Genomic DNA, 22764 nt, shown 5'->3' with positions numbered 1-22764 from the left:
AGTGAAAAATACTAAAAATTCAGGGGGTGAACATGAAATCTGATATTGTGTAGAATTACGATTGTGACCCTGAGCCAATGAGCGTGAGCCGATAGAGAAAGAAGATAGCCCTGTGGTTCCCGTGGTCATAAAGTATTCGGATGATAGCCCCTGTGGTAAAAAAATTTGGATTTAAATCCCTGTGGTCACAATCTGTTAGGATTTAAACCCCTGTGGTCTAAGTCTGTTAGGATTTATGCCCTTCTATCATTTCTCCATTAGGTTTAGGTTGGCAAAATCGGATAAATGGTCCCCGTGGTCATAAGATATTCGGAAGATAGTCCATGTGGTAAAAAAAAATTGGATTTAAACCCCTGTAGTCTAAGTTTGTTAGGATTTATGCCCAAAACTAAAGGTTCTGTCATTTCTCTGCTAAGCTTACAGGTGGAACAAAGTTTCTTTGAGAAGACGCGACAGAACAAGGTGGAACTAATAAATCACATAATTCATTAAAATTCAAGATCTAATAAATCAAATAATTCAAAATGCCTTTATAAAATTAACAAGTTTTTGACTCCCGAATATCCAACCGATTAATTAATTCCTTATAACATATTCTATTTTTCTTTGGCAAATAAGACAGTAATCGTTGGCGTTTTCCCAGAATTTTACGTAAACCTCTATGAGATAAATAGTTTTTTTTGTGTAATTGTAAATGTGAAGTAAGTCTTCGTATCCTATTGGTGAAACTAACTATTTGAAATTCAATAGATCCTCTGTTTTCGTCTTTTTCTTCTTGTGAAATAACTGAGATGAATGAATTTTTTTTACCATAAACTAAAATCTTCTCTCCCCCCTCTTTTTATTGTAAGATATTTTTTAATGATAGATACTCAGAGAAACTTTGCTCTACCTGTAAGTTTAACGAAGGAATGACAGAACCTCTAATTTCAGCCATAAATCCTAATGGACTTAGACCACAGGGGTTTAAATCCGAATTTTTTCTACCACAGGGGCTATCTTCCGAATTCCTTATGACCACGGGGACCATTTATCCGATTTGGTCAACCTAAACCTAATGGAGGAATGATAGAAGGGCATAAATCCTAACAGACTTAGACCACAGGGGTTTAAATCCTAACAGACTCTGACCACAGGGGTTTAAATCCGAATTTTTTTACTACAAGGGCTATCATCCGAATACCTTATAACCACATGGACTATTTATCCAATTAGGCCAAGTGAAAAATACTAAAAATTCAGGGGGTGACATGAAATCAGATATTGTGTAGAATTACGATTGTGACCCTGAGCCAGTGAGCGTGAGCCGATAGAGAAAGAAGACAAGTACAACTGTGAGAGTGCGTTCTGAGTCAATTCCCTCTCTCTTTCCTCCAATCGAAACAGATCGATCGAGAAGTCGGCTAGAGAGAGAAACATCTAGAGAGAGAGAGAGGAGCTTCGCTCGTTGGATTGGCGAAGATGGTGAGCAAAACGGAAGAAACCCAATTGAACAGGCTCGAGAACCAGGTCGATAATGGAGGAGGAGGGGCCTGGGAGTACCTCTGCTTGGTCCGAAAGCTCAAGGTCCGCCGCTCCGAGAAGGTCTTGAAGTACGGCCTCTCGATCTTGAACGACCTCAAGAAAAGATCCAGTCTGGGCACGGAAGGTGAGTTTTTGAGCTTCGGATTGTTGGTGATTCCATCTGGGATTTTTGTTAGTTCAATTGGGTTGTGGTTAATTTGCTTGTTTTTGTGATCGTGATTGCTTGATTTGAATTGGGCATGGATTAGAATTGCTTACTGATGAAAAACTATGGACTCTCTGCAATTTGGTGTTTTTGAATTTGTATAAGTTCAATTTGGTTTGTAGTTATTTTGCAGTTAATTTGTCATATAAGCTTAATTTGAACTTGTGTGTTCAAGAAATGGATTTGATTGTTCGAATTTGATGTTTTCGGTTAGTTTAACTTTGCCGTGAGTATTGTGCAACATGCATCCTCCGATATGGAGTTCTTCTTTATTGGGGGGAGATTTTGGGTTCTGACTAACAAGTAGTATGTATGTTTTGATCTAGAGTGGACTTTATATGAGCAAGTGGCAATTGCAGCCATGGACTGCCAGTCTCTTAATGTTGCAAAGGTGTGATATTTTTTTTGGCTTGCATTTCTAAAATTGCAAAGCTTTTATTTTCGAACTTCAAACTTTCCGCTTGCCCACTTAGGAGGAGGGAAGATACTGAAATTGTTTTATAACCTACCCTGGATTTGAGAATTGTAAGATTTGTGTAAGGCGAATGTGATACATTCTGCTATCTCATGCCTGCCTTACTTGAACTTTTGCAGGACTGCGTTAGGCTTTTACGTAAGGCATTTCCAGAAAGTAAAAGAGTTGGTAAGTTGATTAACTGATTTGAATCATGTGTGTAATTCTGATTTTAGATCTGATAGTGGTGTCAAAATAATTGGCTAAACATTTTTATAGGAAAAGTGTTTTGGCTAATCAGCGTGGAAATTAATACTTATAGTTTTAGCTCTGGCTATATTGTGGCTTAGCTATTTGTTTTGGCACAAATCACAGGTAGGCTAGAGGCTATGTTGCTAGAGGCAAAGGGATCTTGGGCAGAGGCAGAAAAGGCTTACTCAAGCTTTTTGGAGGAAAATCCACTCGATCAAGTAATTCATATAAAAACTCTTCATGGAAGGATCAATCCACATTTTTTAAGATGGATCATGTCGCTTTATATTTGTTAAATAGCATGTTCTTTTTTCAAGCAAAGATAAACGAAAAATGGTTATGTAAATTCAATTTATTTTTGTTATGCAGGTGATACATAAGAGAAGAGTAGCTATGGCAAAGGCACAAGGAGACACTTCAGGGGCCATTGAGTGGCTTAATAAATATCTGGAAATGTAAGGCATATATTAAATTCCTTAGAAGAAAAATATTTTTTATCGCCAAAAAGATTTTGCTGAGTTGTATTTTCCCCTTCGACAGATTTATGGCTGATCATGATGCATGGAGAGAGCTGGCTGAAATCTATGTTTCCTTGCAAATGTATGTTTCAGCTGACTTATGGAAACTTCTCATCTTCAAATTACATATGTTTCGTTGCTAATTGATAAGTTATGTTTTTTTTATGCAAACTAGGTACAAGCAAGCTGCGTTCTGCTACGAGGAGCTGATATTATCGCAACCTACTGTTCCTCTTCACCACTTAGCTTATGCTGATGTAAGTTTTTCTTTTCCCTTTTACTGGCCAGTAATTCCTGTTTGCTTGAAATGTTTATGCTGGTTTCATGGCTAAAAAATATTATTTTTCATTACAAAAAGCTCCATATGTACCCTTTCGTTGATGGCTGTAAAAACCAAAAAATAACCTAAAATCTTCTTTTTTTATCCCCCAAATTACTGCAATACTATACCAGACTTCGTAATTAGCAATGAATTATTGGCTTACAAATAAAGGAAATGTTTTGCATCAGCACTGGTTTCTCTTATGTAAAATTTAGTGATTTGAATGGAAAATTTACACACAGGACTTCAGATGGTGCAAAATGTCAAGCTAGAGTCGGCTAGGATATGATATCCTAAAATAGAAGGCTAATGATATTGATTTTGTGAAGCAACTCCTAATATAAACACCTCGTATCCAACTTGCAATCAACATCCTTGATATTTTGTTGCCCTGCTATTTGGAAAGGAGTCAAACGACCAAATGTGACTATTCTGAGTGAAGAAATGAAGCAATGCGTATTCAACATATAATCATGATTACATGTTTAACAGCACTAAAGACCCCAGCAAATTTCTGATATTTTGCTCTCTGTGGTCAACAGGTGCTTTACACTCTTGGTGGATTGGAAAACCTTCAGACCGCAAAAAAATACTATGCATCCGTTATAGACTTGACTGGGGGCAAGAATACCAGAGCACTTTTTGGTATTAACTTGGTGAGTTCTTTCTCTCCCTCTTGAGCTGCATTGATTCAGAGATACTATATACTGGGGCAATTCAAGTTTAGAACATTGCTGATCCTGCTGTGGCCGAGAGTCGTCTCTTTAATTTGATTGTTCAAGTTTTAGACGCCGTATATTTAATTTGATTATTCAGATTGTTTTCAGCCCTTTCTTTTCCTGCTCTTGTGACCAACTTGAATTACTGAAAGAACGTTTTAACTCCTGCCTTCTAGTGCACTTCTGCCATCGGACAGCTTGCAAAGGGAAGGAACAAGGAAGACAAAGAGAGCTTAGAGCTACAATCGCTGGCAGCAACAGCGTTGGAGAAAGACTACAAGCAGAGAGCTCCTGACAAACTTTCCCTGCTTACGACCGCTTTGAAAAGCTTGAAAGTTTCATCATAACTCCTTAGTCTTCGAAGAATCTTCGTATACCAAAACAGGCGAGTGGTGACTTGGTGCCGGATGGCTTTGAATTACAAGAATCTCATATCTAGTTATGTTAAATGATTTTTTTTCAGTGTTTCGACTTGTTTCTGTCTTTTTTTCCGAGTCCTTAATAAGAGGACGAGATGTATTCTTTAGGATGGCCACAGTGGCTAACTAGGAATGTATGAGTAAGACCCTTTCTTCTTTGTGGAATAAAATTTTATTTTTATCCAAATTCAAGTCTCTAGTTCAGTTCTTTGGCGATGTTTATGCATTTTTCGTGTTGAAGTCAATCATTACGAGCTTAATCTAGCCACAGTTGAACATATATGCGAAGGGCATGGAGCAAAACGACGTGGTGTCGTGTTTTCCCCAAACCACTTGAGAAAACAAGTCATGGATCAAAACACGTCGTGACATGTCCTGATCTTGATGTCCGTAAGAAATAAATAAGACTTTTAAATTTAAATATAATAAATGGCTTTCATCATTCTCATGTGTTAACCAGCACGTGACAATACATATCATTTTTCTCGACTCGATCCTTCTTATGTAAGATCTCAACTCATATACCTAAATAATGAAATAAGACCAAAAAATAACTATTTAGGAATGTGATTAGAAATAAGATGCTTGATTAACCCCCTTTTAATTATAGGAAAACTAATTAAAATTGTTTGAAAACTTGAGTTTTAATTAAAAGGACAAAAATATGTTGTAAGTGAATAATACTATGAGTGACTTTTTAGAGTAAAAATATCATTTTCATTAAAAATAAACTGTACCAGGAGTGTTTCGTTAAAACTCCCTTAATTATAAACCTAAAATCTATACATTTCCACACAATTCTCACAAAACCACTCACATTAAATTCGTAAAAACTATGCTCACATTATCTATTTTATAATTGAGGTCAAGTTTTTGTCCCTTGATTTTGCCTTATTTACACTACTGCCACCAAACATGTGGTTGTGTTGGGGTTTGGGCTACCCCCATTTTTTTCATGAACTTTGTTTGGTTTTCGGCAAAAGTCTGGCCCTCAGTCCGGCCCACAATCGTTTAATGACAGTTCTGCCCATCAAAGATTAAAATCAACGGTGGGGATGATGTTTTGGGAAGGAAAATTTTGTCCTCTACGTTTTGAGCAAATTGGGAGTAGGTTTGGCTTCGTTGTCGTTCCATGAGGGTTTTGGGGAGGCAGGCTATGTCGCCTCTGAGATAGAGAGGGAAAGAGGGGGAGACAAAGACAAACAAATCGCAATGGGGAGAGAGCGAGGGGAGGGTTATGTACGATAAACGGATACGATTACAAGATCTTTCGAATCCGATCCAGCGATGATCCTTTTTCGGAAAGAAGCATTCAAATGAAGTCTTTGTCGCTTTATCTTTAAGAGAAAAAAAAGAAGAGAAAATTCTAGTCCTTCTACCGAAAATTTATCAATATTACTACGAATCATCTTTTTGTGAGTTCAGTCCTGGCTCACAAACCAAGACCAATTGGTTCTTAAAGATATTTAATATACAACCACAAATGATAAGGTTCACTATGAACGTTAAATCAGATGGCCCCTTCAGTTAGTTCCTTAGAGTTAATAAATGTCTCATGTTAATGATAATCGATAAAAGAAAATGTGAACAAAACAAGATTCACCTCGATATTTTGTTCAAGAATATCAGTCAATTGTTACCCTTCATAGGATGAAAAATCAACCGGGTGGATCTGATGCTTCTTAAATGGAGAAACTAAACATAAGAGCTATTATAGCCGATAACCTAGATAGATAGATAAGTGGGTAATAACCGGCAAGAATTTATCTTGGAAGGAAAATGCTCAGTGAGGATTTATGTAACACGCCGGCCCCGAAATATTCATTTTATTTCAAAAAAAATATTTCGGGACCGGGGTGTTACAATTTATCTTGCCAATTATTACCTACGCATCTATCTAGGTTATCGGCTATAATAACTCTTATGTTTTCCTTAGTTTCTCCATCTAAGAAGCATTAGATCCACCCGGTTGCTTTTTCATCCTATGAAGGGTAATAATTGACTGATATTCTTGAACAAAATATCGAGGTGAATCTTGTTTTGTTCACATTTTGTTGAAAAATGATATTTAAGGAAATTACAATATCTCTTTTGTCCTCCATCATTCATCTATTTTACTGATTGTCTTCTCTTGAAAGAAAACCCTTTTTTTTTTTTATTTCAGGCCCTAAATAAAAATCAAGTTGAATTGGTTGAGACGACGAGTGCATTCAGAGAAATTGATTTTGTACTTAAAAATATCAGTCATGAAAGTAAACCAAATGTAAAAAGTCAATTTCTCCGAATGCACTCATCGTCCCAACCAACTCAACTTGATTTTTATTTAGGGCCTAAAATAAACCAAACAAAGAAAAAAAATGTTTTATTGTAAGAGAAGACAAACGCTAAGATAGATGAATAATGGAGGACAAAAGCGATATTGTAATTACCTTAGCTTTCTCAATGGATAAAAACCACATATTGGCTTCAAAGCCCTCAAATATCCATTGTTAAGCCAAAATATGTTAATGATAATTTCGATAAAAGAAAATGTGAACAAAACAAAATTTGCCTCGATATTTTGTTAAAAAATATCAGTCAAAATTGTTCCTTTCGTAGGATGAAAAAGTAACTAGTGGATCTGATGCTTCGTAGAAATCAGATCCACCCGTTTGCTTTTTCATCCTACGAAGGGGACCAATTGACTGATATTTTTTAACAAAATATCGAGGCAACTCTTGAACAAAATATTGGAGAAAAACTTTGTATTTGGTGTGTGAGCTTTAGGTTGGATGTAGGGTTTATATGGAGGAAAATAAAAGGATAAGGTTGCAGATAATGTCACGTGGCGCTACGTGATTGGTTGAAAATTATATCGAAAATCTATCTACAAATATTCTAAATGGATAGTGACATGTGGTGCGACATGATTGGTTAAAAATCCTATCAGAAATCTATTCACAAAATTCTTACAAGATCATAACACGTGACGCTACGAGATTGGTTAAAAATACAATCGAAAATCTATCCACACAAATTATAATTTCAAATAATGATACGTGCCTTGATGAGATTGATTAAAACTTTTATCCGAAATTAAAAATAAAATATCGTTTTGTTAATTTTTTTTAAAATAAATTTTTAATACAAAAATTACCTAGACAATTCATTTATGGATGGAGATGCACTCGAATAATTATTATTCACTAAAGCAATAATTTTTCAATACAAATTTGACGCAGGAAATGATCACACATTTAACTTGTTACCTTTCGCATCTCCTCCATCTATTTAGTTTTGCTTTGCTGCAGAATCTTTCCATCCCCAAAACCAGATTCCTAATTAGAAGGTTTGTTCATGTTGTCAGGCAGTGCTTCTCGGAGGCATCAAAACCGGAGGCCATCCAGAGTGGAAGGAAACCAAAGTAACAAACGTGATCGACTTCCAGTGCGAATTGCTGTTCAACAATCTTATATAGAGGTTGCTGTTGGAGAAAGCTTGGCTTGCAAACTATGAGTTTTGTGTGCATTAATTTGATACTGAATTACGACTTGAACCTCTCTGCAACTTGAGATTCTTTACAACAATAAGTAAACATAAGCTCGTTTGAATGTGCTTTTAAAATGACTGAAAACGTTTATGGTGAAAATGTTTTTAGAACCAATCCTTAGTAAAAATGCAAGTAAATCCGGGAAAAAACACTTAAATGTTTCCTGGAAGAAACACATAATTAGTGCTTCTTGCAGAAAGCACTTGTGCTTTGAAATCCAAAAACATTTTCTCTCAAAGCGGTTTTAGTCATTTTAAAAGCACATCCAAACAAATTTCTCAACGATAAGCATGCATATAATTTGACTCCTTTGTCTTGGAGGAAGGGAAGATAATGAAACTGAAACAACAGCGTATTCTAAACATGGCCTAATCGGATAAATGGTCTCCGTGGTCATAAGATATTCGGATGATAGCCCCTGTGGTAAAAAAATTCGGATTTAAACCCTTGTGGTCTAAGTCTGTTAGGATTTATGCCCTTCTGTTAAATAATGCTGACGTGGCTGCCACATATATGCCACGTGGCTGCCAAATGTCTGCCACGTGGCAAAAATATTAATTTTTAATTTTAAAAAAAAAAACATGAATTTTTACAAAAAAAAAAAAAAAAAACCCCACCCTCCCATGATATATATATATATATATATTTTTTTTTTGGTAAAAATTCAGGTTTTTAAAAAAATATATATATATATATATTATTTTTGCCACGTGGCAGACATTTGGCAGCCACGTGGCATATATGTGGTAGCCACGTCAGCATTATTTAACAGAAGGGCATAAATCGTAACAGACTTAGACCATAGGGGTTTAAATCCTAACAGACTTAGACCACAGGGATTTAAATCAGAATTTTTTTACTTATCATCCGAATACCTTATGACCACGGACCATTTATCTGATTAGGCCTTCTAAACATTGATGATAAATTCATGCGGCGTCTTCACAGCAATAAGCAGCATGCATATAATTTTCAAAAGAAAAACATTCAGCATACATAAATGCATGCAAGTTTTGCTTTTGTTTTGATAGAATCTCTGTTGAAGGTCCATGTATGCGTACATTCCCAGTGCCATCCAGAACTCGTCCGCTCGGTCCGTGTCCCTAAACCCCAAATCTCTTGAACTGCCCCCTTTCAAGATCATTAGTCAAGCTTCTAGCTTGACAGTAATGCGGGAAAGGAAGGTGCTCCGATCACAAACCTCGTTGTCAAAGCTACAAATCATTCGCTTTGAGGCATCAAATCTGGCCTCCTTCACACTTTGGCTGAACCTGTATACATTAAAACTTGGAAGGCGTCGAGCACGGACGTTCATATATTGCACTTTGGGGCATCCAGAGACATAAATTTTGCGGAGTCTGAAACAATGGTTACGGATTCAAGAGTTTTAGCGATAGCAGTAATTGCATGGCAATGCCAATCGATAACTTCCAAAGATCTGAGACCCACAGCAGTCATCCTCAGGACATAGAAATCGCCAGTATCAGCAGCAGCAGAACATGAAACTATTGACAAATTCTCCAGTGCGGGGGAAAGGCATCCGCCCGAAGGGAAAATCAAGGATAAGAAAGACGAATATCTGTTAATGCAGACGGATTTGAGGGGCAGAGTTCTCAAAGATGGAAGTGATACAGGACCGTGAGGTTCAATAGTTACCGACATCGTTTAAGAGAAACACAAACGTATTACAAAACTCGACATCGTTTTAGGAGTAACGGTTAACGCCATCAGTGATTCAGTATTGGTAACATAAAGATTGCACGAAGCCACATCTTTGTATCACAACAATGCAGCAAAGAACATGCGTTGAACTGGAGTGCGACTGAAGCTTGCGGCCTAAGTCCCTGCTTTCGTGTTGATTCGAGAGTTGGGAAAGCCAAATAAATGGGAGATCTTGATCCCTTGCTGCTGTCCGTAAACTACCAGTCATAATTCATGAAAAAAGTCCCATGTTTTTCTTGGTTGGACTTGGACCAGCCCAACCGGCGATTTCCATCTTCCTGAATTGGGAGAGCAAGAACAAGTCTCTCTTCTTTTTTTCTGCACCCTTTTTCCGATTTCCTGATTTTTCTCTTTCGACTTCAGTTTCTTAGACTTCTATTGTGGCGCAAGTCACTGCTTTCGTGGTGATTCCAGAGTCGGGAATGGTGGAATGGATGTCAGAACTAACTTCCTGCCGCCCCTCCAAGCTGACCCAAACTCGCTGCCGCTGTGAGGAGGCGATACCCTCTTTGAGTTTGGAGAGGATGACTTATGTGAGCCACTGCTAGCCAACGTCTCAAGAGTTCCGTCTTCAGGAATTGCCTGAAGATGCTTCTCGAGCTGAGGAGATGATACCACAGAATGAAGAGAAAATATTTTCTGTTTCCCGTTAGAAGAGGATGTCAATTGGTCTGGAGGAGGTCTGCAAAACAAAATAACCTTCAAACATTTTACAACATATCTCAAAGAAGTTACATACAGTCTAACAAATAAGTGAGTTGAAAACCTGCAAATCCCAGAACGCGCCATTGGGAGATCTTGATCCCTTACTGTCGGTAAACTGACATTCAGTGCATCCTTATTCGGAACTACTGATTCATCTCCTCCAACTTCAGCTTGTTTAGATTCTATTGAATAAAGAAAAGGAATAAATTAAAGGTACACAAATCGTGAATCCTATTAGAACATAAAATGATTTGTTAAATTTCGTATGACTATTTGCTCACCATCTTTCCGGCCAAAAGTGTTTTTACACCCTACACATCTGCAGAGGATGCCGCATCCAGCACCACCCTTGGTAAGAAAATCGAAGCGTCCATGGACCATATCAGTTGGTAGATATATACCAAAAACTTTAATAGACTTACAAGAGCGTTACATTCATACAAAGAGGCCAAAACTCGGTACCTGGAAGCATTCACAGTACTTTTTCAAGCAACTTGATTTTCTACAATTGCATCCCCTTTTATGCCTAGCTGAAGACGGAGTCGAGTTAGTTTCCTCCTGCATAGGCAACATTGTGAGTCTACATGATTATAATTTATGGGACAATGCAAATGCAACAGATGATCTCAGTTATAATTTCTAACCCCGTACTGTGGAATAGCAACGGCGCTTGCAGTTACTTTGGGAGCAAATGCAAGTGGGTTGCGAGATTCAATCAGTTTGCGATTCTCTAAAACAATATTCTCATAATTAGGCTTGTTGAAGCATTCTTGACATGAACAAGGCTCAATACAGTAGAGACCAGCAGCAAAACAGTCGCAATAACTGCATGGAGAACATGGGAGGTCAAAGTCAGAGATGAATGGAAAAAAACCAATCCATAGTGTACAAGGCAAACAGCGAAAATTGAAAATTATGATTGATTACCAAACGCTAAACTGCTAATCAGTCGATATAATGCATACATAAACTCATAGTTTGACAGATAAGGTATGCACAAACTCACAGTTTCAAACATTTTGATCTCTTACAATTACAGCGCTTGCAAGCCAAACTTTCTCCAACAGGCTGCAACTTAAGCCTGCAAGTTATCAAACGTTAAAACAACAGCATTCAGATGGATAGAAGTAAAGAATACAAATAGTCGTTAAAATTATGGCGCATGCCTTTTCTTCTCAGGACTATTACAGTCATGTTCTTGACCAACTGCTGCACATACTTGGGGAGGAGTTTCTGCAACCTGAGCTTTATTTTTACATGATTCATCACAAGAAACCTCACTGGGAGTCAAAGAAGTACTAGATATCTTGGAGTTTGGAAAATTTATCGCTCGAGTCTCAGAAATATCATGCTTGACAACCTTACTTAAGTTACTTTCACTAGAAGTTGCAAGAGCATTCAAGTGCAAACCAATGCCAGGTAACCTTGAAGATGAATAATCACAACCTTTTATAGTTTGAACCAACTGCTTTTCGACAGAGGCGACTTCACAACTGGACTGCGGTAAGGCTAAAGAACCGCCACTAGCATCTATTGATTTCCTTTTGTGAGCTGCTGGCCTTTCAAAATCCAAACAGCGCCTGCGTATTGCATATGACTGAGAACTAGGCTGCACAAGTTCAAACAAAATTGTTGCATTACTATCAAATCAAAAAAGTATGAAACTCAGTTCAACAAAAAATATTGTCCAAACAAGTATATTACCTTGCAGCTAGAATGTATACAATTCAGCGACTTTTCATCCACAATACCACTTGGATCATTAACATTTAACTTATCCAGTAAAGTTTCAGAAAGTATCGCCGGAGCTTGATCTGTTTCCTTAGTTCCCCGAACACCTTCTGGTTGATTACTGACCTTTCCCAATTCGCATTCTTCACAAGAATCAATAGGACCAGCAGATTCCTCTACTTCAATATCATTGTCTCGTAGGATGTTTGACATAAAAGAGATTTCTCCAGGACCTACTGGTTTAGGATCGTGCCCCGCACAATTCTCTTTAATGGTTGTCAAATCAAATTTTAACTGATCATCAGAAATCAACCTCACCAAATCGCATGCGGCTGCATCTTTCTTCTGCTCAACTCTTCGAATTCTGCGCAAATGTGTTTCCCTCTCGAAAAACGAGTGCCTTCCTTTCGAATGATGTACATCATTTCTATGTGGGCTACCAGAACTATACTTCAAGGTATTTAGAAACTCAACCGGTGGTTCCAAATTCTCAGTTGGTACTGCACTAGCCACCTCTACATCTGAAGAACTTCCGGATGCAAAGCATTCCGGTTGGTCAGTACCTAAATACGCTTGCTCAACGGAAACCGGAACTCCATCACTTTTACTGTTTCGGTTTCCACTCTGGAAGGACTCAGGTTTCGGTGAATCAGAGAAGTGATGCCTGACAACATGAACAAAACATCAAACACTAGTACAAATAAAAGTAGTAAAATCAGCAAAGCAGGAAGAAAAGAGATGGTTAAAACCTTACCTTCTAAGTAAGAACCGTGTTTCCGGGACGGAAAGATTCTGCGGCGAAGCGAAAATAGAAGGAAGAGATGCAAAAGCTAGGGAGTTGAAAGTGTGATGATCATTTCCTACGGACTTCACCGGCTCAATCGGGGAAAGATTGCTAATGTAGTTGAACACAGGGGAATCCTGCAGAAATCATCAAACAGGAATCATTTCGCACTCTACGGCCTAGAAAACGCAACCGATCTCCAGAGATTGAGAAGGAATCGAAGGGTTTTGCAGGAATCATAAAAAATTCTAAAAAATTACAGCAAACCCATTTCTGCAAAGTGGAAAATGAACAGTGGGAAGTGACAAAAATTATAACTTGAATCGAATCCAGATTTTAAAATTTTAAATTTGCAAATAAATTGAAGAACATGAAAAAACTAAACACAGCAGAACCCATTTGACCCAGAAAAAAAAATTAATTCATAAAAAAAAAAAGTTGAAAAATTGAAAGAAAAAAAAAAAGACCTCGTATTTAGCAGGAAGAGGAGTGGTGGGGGTGATCTGATTCTTCAGCGGAGTGTCCATGGTCGGAGATGAAGCTCCACCGCATCAAATCTCTCTCTCTCTCTCTCTAGAATTTTAGAGAGAGAAACAGAGTGAAAATAATAGAAGGGGGAGGACTGGGGGGCGGCGAGGCGGGAAAGGGAGGGGATTTTCGATTTTTTGTTTTTCCCTTTTGTCCCTGTGGGTGTGGGGACCGCCCTTAACCTTGTGTTGGTGAGGTTTCGGTTCAGATAAACGGCATGTCGTTAAACTCCCATTCGCGAATAAGAGTATAGGGCCCAAAAAAAATGCCCAATTACAATATGACCACGGCCCACAATAGTTTTTTGAGAGTTTTAACGAAAAGCCCGCGGTACTGTTTATTTTAACGAAAAATCACATTTTTACACTAAAAAGTCAAATCTGGTACTATTCACTTTACCTTTTATTTTGTCCTTATCGTTAAAACTCAAAGTTTTCAAGCATTTTTCATTAGTTTTCCTTAGTTTTTTTTTTTCAACAAAAGATAGCATTAATGGTTAAATAGTTAGTTGCTTAGGAGAGAGTGGAATTGATAAAAATAGAGTCAAGTCAAGGAGTTAAATTGTTAGACATTAAATCGCTAATAGTTGACGCTCTGTTTAGAAGATGCGACTATGAGAGGGAGACTCAGGGCAAAGAAGGTAGAGGAATACCTATGAAGAATTTGAAAGAGATTATAAGAGAAGATATAAAGTACTTAGAGCTAACGGAAGACTTGATGCAAAACCGAGCGTAATGACATTCTAAAATTCATACAGCCAACTCCACTTAATGTACGATGTTATTGTAGTTAATTGGTAGTGATTAGTGAAGTTTTGTATTATTACTCAATTGAATTGAAGTCAAGTTAAGCAATTCACACACCCATTTGTTATTTTTTTACGATTAATCTTCTTCAATTCATTTGTCAGTCCATGGAAATGCACATGCGTTTTTCGAGATTATATATATTTTCGAATTTTTTTAAGCTATATATTTGGGACATTATCAATAATTGAATGGGTGTGAAAATTGGGTGGCAAATATTCCGCAAGCTGTAGCTTTCATTTCATAATCCTGCAACAGAATACTCTGGCAGTTTGGCAGAAGAACAATCATCTCTTTCCCCTTTTGTTTTCTTATTTTGCATATCTTTTTCTATCTTAATTAAGGATTATGAGTTCAAGAAAATTCTATAGTGCTTCGAAATATTATGTTATTTTTTTAGTTTCATGTAAGTTGATTGTGTAAGAGATTTTCGACCGAAACCAAGTTCACGCTCACACTCGATTTTTCGGATTGGGGTAAGGAGCCCCAAATCGAACTAATCTTTAAGGTCGGCTTTGAGTTTGCTTTAATAAGAAGTATTTTATAAGAATTTTTGTTAGAAGCAGGAACGATTTTATGAGAAGAATTTAGAAGTGCTTTTAAAATTCAGAAAAAGCTTAGAGCTGACAAGCCCAAATTGAACCAGCCTTAAAGTCGGTTTCGCGCCCTACCTTTACAAAAGCATTTAAGCTCATAAGTACTTTTATTAGAAAGATAAAAAAAAACTTAATACCGGTAAACACATTTACAATCACATCAAAATCTACAAAGAAAACAATCCACTTGATCAAGATGCACAACGAAGATTGCATCCATACAACTTTAACACTTTAAGTTATTTCTATCAAACAAACAGTTTTTTTTTTTTTTTTTTTTTTAACAAACAACATTATCCACACTAATGTAGTGGGAGAGTTGTCCAAGCCTCACAATGGATTTGCCATAATAATGTGGTTAAAATTTACCTTTGACGAGAATCAAACCTAAGACCTTTTACTTACAAGTGAAGAAAAATACCACAAGACCGTAGTATTAAGTAACAAGATTGATAGAAACACTTGAAGTTATATAGATGTGCCGCGTAGCCAAATTGGGTCCAAAAGGTGCCCTTAAAGTTCAAATCTCTGTCTCCGTAGTTTAAAATAAAATATGGGTTGATATAAACATTCAAGTATTCAAATTCAATGCACAACGCTTAATTGCAATAGCAAGTATAAGTGGACCAACGCATTACCAACAAACTCTAATTTCTTTGTACCTAGTTAGGTACATATACCAAATATTTAAACTTCACCTAATGCACACAAAAGCTCCTATAGAAATCAGTACAAGGAAACCCTCAGGCTAGTTTGGGGTTGTTGTGCTGTGAAAAAATAAAAAATGTTGTTTTCAAAAGCAGAGGTATAACTGGTTCTGCTTTCTACTGTTTTGGATCCATGATTTTGACAAAAAACACTTCTTTTTTTCATCTACCGAACACAATTTTGAATCAAGCTTTAAAAAAAAAAAAAAAAAAAAAAAACTGCTTTTAAAATAATTTCAAGACAAACAATCAATTAGGGCTATTGCATCCATTTAAATCTGTAACCAACACATGTTTTGAATATTTTGACCAAGTAGGGGTTGTCACAAGGTAATGTCTGAAGGAACTGAACCTGGCCTGGCTCGGATGCGCTAAAGAACTCACCGGATATTTGAAAATTTCTCCCGTAAATAGCTTAACCCTAGCCTAATTCCGGCGCTAACCCTACCACCGCGAAGGCTCAGCCTACGCCAAATTTGTGGCCGGGTTTGTGCCTGTTACAACAAAATCGTAGCTGCAACATTCAACCAGTGACATGCATCCATAAATCAACAGAGAAAATATGAAGTCTAAGGTTCAATAAGCATGAAGTTTGGCAGCTTTCTTCAGCAAAAATAACTCACTCTTTGAATGCTATGCAAATCTCAACCAACCATCTTTAAATTTCCAGTTAACAGCAAACTACAACTAAGACAGGCTTGAACTTCTGCAAGAATTACTCACAGTGGAAACACGTAGTGGAAGGTATCGAAGTAGCTCGGCTGAGGGGAGAGGGTAAAGAAGGCGGAAGATGTGATTATTCCGGGTTTCAGCTAGAGCATATACACTTGAATTTTGAGCCCTGATGCAAAGGAAGCACAATGTGTTGCAAGATGATCAGACTCCATAGGGTAAACAGGTGCATCTACAGAGAAATCAAGCACAAAATAATCGTTGAACTCTCTTCATCACAATGCTCCTTGATACAAGATAATGTGCTGTATCCGGCCTCGGGCTATAGAAGATGCTTTTCGAGGCTTCAAGAAAAAGAGCAGTTGCGAATTGTCCCTTTTTTATCCACAAATTCATGCCTAGCACATACTTTATCATTTGACCCTTCATCCGAAACAGGCAAAGCCAGGAAGTTGTGCAGGGTGCTTAATCCTACCCTTTCACATTCCTTCAGTTATGTACAATTTAACCTTCTATATCCTTTCTTCCACTTGATTGCTAGCAACTGTAAAATTTTCCAGACCAAAGATTCCCATTACTTCTATGTTGACTTGTATAGTGAATGTGAGATCTCGGCTCCTTGAACCGTCCCAAGAGAAAAGCATTCCTAGCACAAGCACCCAAAAGCTATAATCTGGACTTCAACAAGCAAAAGCTGTAGACCTCCGTCAATTGCTTAATCTCACTCAAAAGCTCAGTAGCATCAGTTACCTAGTTATACAAACATCATTCAAGTACCATAGCACTTCATGCTTTCAATCTCTTGTAGTCTAGCTATATTTCCGTGATGGTCAAACATCTAAATGCAAGAATACATTAAATGTAGGGTCTGAACCGTTTCATACTTGTCAAAGTATTCACGCAGCAATACCCACAACACAATCAGCAGTATAAACTGATCCCAAATACAAGTGGAGTTAGGCCAATTCAAAGAAATGTTACAAAAATAAAATCAGATCTATCGCTACTTAACAAGAATAGGATGTCGCCAAGTCCATTAGCATTCATTCCGACTTTGGAAAGAACATCACTATAGCTAGCGCAAACATGATCAAATAAGAAATTCAATGATTTGCTGAGAAAAAGTGCATTAATTTCAATATTTGCACATCGATGATTTTAACATAGAATTCTCAGTAGGCAAAAGAAAAAAAATTAAGAGTGAAATTAACGGTGTATGGAGGATATACAACCAGTAAAAACAAAACTGTCTCTGATCTATTTTGATTGCTCAAGCTACTCATGAAGAGAAACCAAAAGGAGAAAAATAGGTTGAGAAAAAACAAATGATTATATAACAAATGATCATATATAATCATCTTTTTTGCAGTAATTCAATCACATAGCTGAGAAAAACATCACTCACTAGAGGTTTTTCTGTTAGCAATCAATGGAGAACATCTGACTTCCTCTATTCATTCTTCCAAGCATACAGAATCAGCGAGAATCCTAGACCTTGTGACTTACTATCCGAGAATCTCTGCGAAAATGACCACTGCAATGCGCTCGGATCAGAGGCTGGTTGACTAGCCCACAACTTCTCTGCTGAGAGGCATGTCTTGAACATAAAAACAGCATTTCCAGGTGATGTACCAAACAGCCAATTGTGAACATCCCAGAAAACTTCAACTGCAAGCCCATCAACCAAGATGGTATGGTTCCCTCGGAACTTCCACCGAAGTCTCTTCACCTGCATCACAGGCTTGCTGTCAACGCGCACCAGGAGGCATGGATCATTGACCCCGACAGTGTCACATTCAATTACAAGGTCATGAACTTGACCATTATTGCAAAACTGAGCCTTTGTGGTGAATCCCCTCTTACCAAAAATATGCTCTCTCTTAGCAACGCAAACAGCACTCGAAGGCACAGGGCTGGCACTAGTCTTTTTGAAAGCTTCTTTCCTCATGTCTCCAAGAAGGAGAAGCATTTGCCTGTCCACCACAACCCCCACATAATATCCCTCCAAAGGTTCAGGCCCGGATCCGAATTTTGCCAATGAAAGGTCCCAATATATATCTATTTTACTCGAATAAGCTTCTAAACTCTTGGACCCTCTTCTCTTGGAGAACAACCAGGGTTTAATATCAACCTTACAAAGACACTGGTTTGATGAATCATCTATCCCAACACTAAGGCCTTGACCCATCAAATTCCTACTCCAAGTCACAGTAATCAAGCAAGACCGGCCTCGTAACCGGCATTGATACATACAAGTAACCAAATTCTGGGCACCCCTACTACTATTTGATGATGAAGAATCAGCAACCTGAACCCCATTTTCACCAAAACAAGATGGGAAATCTCTCATTTTTCAAACCAAGTACCTCAATTCACTTTTCCAAACTTTCTTTGGGGAATTTTAACAAACGATTGGTGACCATACACAAAAAACAACAAAAAAACCACAGAACCACTCAGAAATGACCAAAAACAAGAGCAAAAAGATAAGCAAAACAACAAGAAGAAGCAGAGAAGTTACCTCAAATTGACCAGGGGCAAAAACCCAACTCAGAAATGCTTCAAAATCTGATAATCCAGCCTTGATTTGATCTGCGTTGCTGGCTCCTGATGCATTACTGCACAAAAGCCATTAATCTAAATTTAAAGAAACCAGCTTTAAAAATGTGGGGCTGTAAAAATAAATCACAGAGAGAGAGAGAGAGAGAAGCAGAAGACAAAAAACAGTATTTATAAATAAAAATTAAATCTTTACCTCAAAGAAACAGAGAGAATATGAAGAAAAAACAGTAAAGCTGCTGCACTCAGAGAGAGGAGGAGAGGGAGAGAGAGAGAGAGAAATGTCACAAATATATATACCTCAAAGACGTTGACAGCTGCTTGCTTGTGTAGTCTAATGAAGGTGAAGCAAAAAGAGGGATATATAGCAACTGGGTTTTGCTGGAAAGGCCAGTTTTTGAAAAGATTACAGAACAGAAAGGGAAAAAAAAAAAAAGCATCTCTCTCTCTACTCTCTCTCCTCACTCATGCTTTCTCTCTCTATAACTTTGCTTTAGCTGACATGCTCACATGAGATACAGAGAGAGAAGCCCCAAAAACTGAAACCCAATTGGGAATTTTCCTCAGAGTTTATGGGAAGAGGCAAATTTGCAAATTTTCTTTCGGTGATATGTGTTCGGAAAGCTTTCGGAGCTGGGATTTTAAAACCTCCACTTTCATGGAAATTAAGGCATAAAAACGGAAAAATAAAAGAAGGAAAAGAATAAAGCTTTATTTTTGCTCCCTAATTTTTGCATGTTATTTTAAAGAAGAGTTTTTGGGGGAAGAGCCCCTCCACCGGCTTTTGTGAAGTGCAAGCACGATTATGTCTCACGTTAATTGGTTTTTAAGAAACAATAATTACATGCATCGCACACAGTATTTCAAAAAATAATGCTTCCAGGTTCGTTTTGTTGGATGCATTTCTGTTCATAAGTGTTTTGTTGAAATTACTTTTCAAGAAACGCGTTGAAATTATTATCAAATTTTAAGAGGTTTTATAGGAAAAGCGCCTCAAGCAGTTGGCATGCGCTTTTTCAAAAAATACTTTTGTGATTTGAGTTTTAATATTTTTTTGTTCAAATGTTGTTAGAAGAATATCTGAACATTGAAAATATTTAGTCATTTTAAAAGCAATCTCATACAGACAAGCTCATTCAAGATGTGTCGTGGTCGAAAGAGTATATTTTTCAAAGATTACTTTCGCAAAATGTGGGATTTAATTAAAAATCATTTAATCATTTATGGACAGGATATGAATTGACGTTTTTTAACTTTTCTTGTCTTGAAGTTTTTCTAAAACATAAATTATTACAACGTTCAAATATGTACGTTCTTTTTTTTTAAGAAACAATATTATTTATGTTAACGGAAAGAATAGTAAGTTTAACCTTATAATGAACTAACAATAATATGATTTAAATTCACTTTTAGTTAGAATCGAATATAAAGTTTTTTAATTATAAATAAAAATAAATACTATTAAATACTAAATGACGACAAATATGTACACTTATACAGCGCAGTCGCAGTACAAGAATGACCTTTGACCGCAGCCAAGACGGAATACCTTTTGTCCTGATCACTGAATCACTGATTAGTGTTGCCAATTCATTACTCTCTCTCTCTCTAGAAATCTTCAGGCTTTCTCTCTCTAGAAATCTTCTGGCTTTCTCTCTCTGTTTAGAATTTGAAGGATCAGATCCTCTCTTGAGCTTAGGAGTCTGAGCTTCCTTAGCAAATCTATTAGACCGTTAAAATTTGATTCAACAACTACAAATAGAGGATTTTTCTAAAAATTATAATAATTGTAACCGTTGGATCAAATTTCAACGATCCAATGGGTTTACTCAGTAGACTCAGCTTCCTAAGCTCAGGAGAAGAGATTGGATCCTCCCCGAGACAACTGGTCGGGATCCTCTAACCAGTGTTCGTAGATCGTTGAATTTTTATCCAATGGCTACAAACAGGCTACAAACAGAAGGTCATTTATAAATTATAATAATTGTAATCGTTGAATAAAAATCTAACAATTTACGAACACTGATTAGAAGAATCCCGACTAGTTGCCTAAGAGAGAATCCAAATTCTAGGAGAAGATCCTGATAAGAATTTGAAAATCTGTACGAGTTGGTACTGTGGAAGCACTGGTAGGGGTTTGATTCTGCAAAGAGTGGTTAGACAAAGTGTTTTAGGCAAACTTCTTGAGCAAATCTCAGCGCGCGAGTTACACGCGCTAGTTTTGAGGACTTTTAATTTCTTTTTCTTTTTTGTTTCTTGTTTCGAAAAGCTATTTGAGTGGAAATAGAATTATGTTCCCTCTTATTCACATTTCTTTCTCTCCTCTTCTGTCACACTTTATTTTTTTGTTTTATTATTTATATTAAATAATTAATATAAGATGTTGACGTGTTTTAATTGTAACCGTTCAAGTAGTAGATGATGGAATGAGAGAGAGATTAGGAGGGCAAAGAATCCTCCTTATTTTAAGTGTACCCTGAACACAAAGGGTACACCATATGTTATTATACAAGTGAAGGAAAGTTTTTTTTTTTTCAAATGTCCCTCCAATTGTATAATGATATGTGGTGTACCATCTCGTATTCCGAACACATTGAAAAATCTCTCATTGTTTTGAAGCAATGTCTTGAAATGTGTTGTAGAGATGTTGTACACTCTTTTTCGGTGAATATATGAACAGTCTTTGTCATGTGATGTTTTAAGAACTATCATCAATGTGTAATAAAATATGTGATTAGTTGTCTCTCTCAATAAGTTATTGGTTGGGTAATGAGAGCGAAACAAGCAAAACAAATGAGTAAATACGGACGGAACCAAAAACACAAATTAATGGACATCGACATAAACAAAAATGGCTGAAATGTATAGTTAACCAACCACAGGGGCCCCAAATTCTTAGTTGATTCCAAGTTTTTTGGTTAATTCTGCTACTAAATCAAATGAACATTGAAAAAATTAGTAACGCTACGTAAGATTTTGACACAGAAGAATATTATATACGTCAATTTGATAAAGAGATTATTAAATAGTAGTAATCAAACATGTGCAATGCCACAAAGAAACGTAAAAATGTTACAATTTGAGAAATTTATTATTTTTATTATTACTAACCTCAAGAGTCGCGAGAGTGCATCCCACGTGCTTGGCTGTGCGTGTGGGATTATGGATAGCTAAAGTTATGAGTAAGATTTGTCAATTCTTACTTTATAGCGACATGCAAGGACGTGGTCTTCACGTGTACTTGTTCGCAATTGTCCTCTTGTTTGTTGCTCTTGTACTTATTGGGCCTTACCAGGCCCAATTCAGATTTTAAATATGTTTTCAATATTTTTGGTTTATATTAAATTACAGAGAGATAATCTTGTGAGAGTGTGAAGGTTAAAGAGTCTCATATAGGTGAAAGAAAAACCTTGCAAGGGTTTATAAGAGGTTGGAGTGCTCCTCATATTACTGATTAGTTTTATAGTGGAACCTTAACTTTCTTCATGGTATCGGAGCAAGTTACTCTACGTGTGAAGCTAAAAGGTCACACGTACTCCACGTCACCCAAATCGTGTTGTTCATGTATTTGGCTTGAAAATTGACAACATGTGAGAGGACGTGTGAGGATGTGAACGTTAAAGAGTCTACATCGATGAAAAGACAAACTATGCATAGACTTATAAGAAGTTGGGCTACTTCTCATAATGTCAGTTGATTTTATGGTGAAACCTCAACTTTGTTCAGATTCGAACATGAGTGTACATATAGGAACAAACTACTCTAGCCAACTCTAATTTGTTTTATTTTCCTAACATTTTTATAATGGAGGGTTTAGGTGGAGGCAATTTATGAAGGATGGAAAGGTAAGTTGTTAATTAGGGCAAAATAGTAAAGTGCATGTGTTGGGAGTAGGAGTTGATTGAGGAGGGTGCATGGATATGTGGGGTTTACGAGATATTATACTTCAAATAAAGAAGGATAAGAGACAAGCAAGCCATAAAAGTATTGGAGAAAAAGCAACCTATGTAAG

At 37.0% G+C, this 22764-nt stretch overlaps 3 protein-coding genes across 12 annotated transcripts; 1 reads left to right on the top strand and 2 right to left on the bottom strand.

The window, feature by feature from the left end:
- The first annotated feature begins 1336 nt into the window (after positions 1-1336).
- LOC126594009 (uncharacterized) lies at positions 1337-4600 on the top strand. The gene is made up of 9 exons (XM_050260207.1): positions 1337-1648; positions 2056-2120; positions 2324-2372; positions 2559-2653; positions 2805-2890; positions 2976-3035; positions 3129-3210; positions 3818-3931; positions 4171-4600. The coding sequence occupies exons 1-9, from the start codon at positions 1462-1464 to the stop codon at positions 4339-4341; spliced, it is 909 nt and encodes a 302-aa protein (XP_050116164.1). The 5' UTR covers positions 1337-1461; the 3' UTR covers positions 4342-4600.
- Positions 4601-9505: 4905 nt separating this feature from the next.
- Positions 9506-13545, bottom strand: LOC126592005 (protein tesmin/TSO1-like CXC 3). Its single transcript, XM_050257752.1, has 10 exons — positions 13352-13545; positions 12855-13021; positions 12074-12764; positions 11536-11978; positions 11376-11450; positions 11014-11194; positions 10832-10927; positions 10651-10717; positions 10431-10551; positions 9506-10346 (listed from the first exon to the last, which is right to left on the bottom strand). The coding sequence occupies exons 1-10, from the start codon at positions 13409-13411 to the stop codon at positions 10055-10057; spliced, it is 2193 nt and encodes a 730-aa protein (XP_050113709.1). The 5' UTR covers positions 13412-13545; the 3' UTR covers positions 9506-10054.
- A 2607-nt stretch (positions 13546-16152) lies between these two features.
- LOC126594368 (uncharacterized) lies at positions 16153-19621 on the bottom strand. Of its 10 annotated transcripts, none has more exons than XM_050260667.1 (4): positions 19053-19621; positions 18716-18811; positions 17599-18614; positions 16153-16887 (listed from the first exon to the last, which is right to left on the bottom strand). In XM_050260667.1, the coding sequence occupies exon 3, from the start codon at positions 18541-18543 to the stop codon at positions 17644-17646; it is 900 nt and encodes a 299-aa protein (XP_050116624.1). In that variant the 5' UTR covers positions 18544-18614; positions 18716-18811; positions 19053-19621; the 3' UTR covers positions 16153-16887; positions 17599-17643. The 10 variants fall into 10 exon arrangements, with proteins under 10 accessions (XP_050116624.1, XP_050116625.1, XP_050116622.1 ...); XM_050260668.1 differs by having other exon boundaries at positions 16153-16839; XM_050260665.1 differs by lacking the exon at positions 16153-16887 and having other exon boundaries at positions 17370-18582; positions 18715-18811; positions 18949-19620.
- Positions 19622-22764: the final 3143 nt, after the last annotated feature.

This window comes from Malus sylvestris, chromosome 12 (assembly GCF_916048215.2).
Source record: "Malus sylvestris chromosome 12, drMalSylv7.2, whole genome shotgun sequence".
NCBI classification, from domain to species: Eukaryota; Viridiplantae; Streptophyta; class Magnoliopsida; order Rosales; family Rosaceae; genus Malus; species Malus sylvestris.
This window is presented reverse-complemented; position numbering and strand designations above follow the sequence as displayed.

Coding starts and splice junctions, on each gene's coding strand:
- LOC126592005 (XM_050257752.1), bottom strand. CDS start 13,411: ATGGACACTCCGCTGAAGAATCAGATCACCCCCACCACTCCTCTTCCT. Junction 10,718..10,831: donor AGTACTGTGAATGCTTCCAG/GTACCGAGTTTT, acceptor TTTCTTACCAAG/GGTGGTGCTGGATGCGGCAT. Junction 10,552..10,650: donor CACTTTTGGCCGGAAAGATG/GTGAGCAAATAG, acceptor TTTATTCAATAG/AATCTAAACAAGCTGAAGTT.
- LOC126594009 (XM_050260207.1), top strand. CDS start 1,462: ATGGTGAGCAAAACGGAAGAAACCCAATTGAACAGGCTCGAGAACCAG. Junction 2,891..2,975: donor CTTAATAAATATCTGGAAAT/GTAAGGCATATA, acceptor CCCCTTCGACAG/ATTTATGGCTGATCATGATG. Junction 3,036..3,128: donor ATCTATGTTTCCTTGCAAAT/GTATGTTTCAGC, acceptor TATGCAAACTAG/GTACAAGCAAGCTGCGTTCT.
- LOC126594368 (XM_050260667.1), bottom strand. CDS start 18,543: ATGAGAGATTTCCCATCTTGTTTTGGTGAAAATGGGGTTCAGGTTGCT.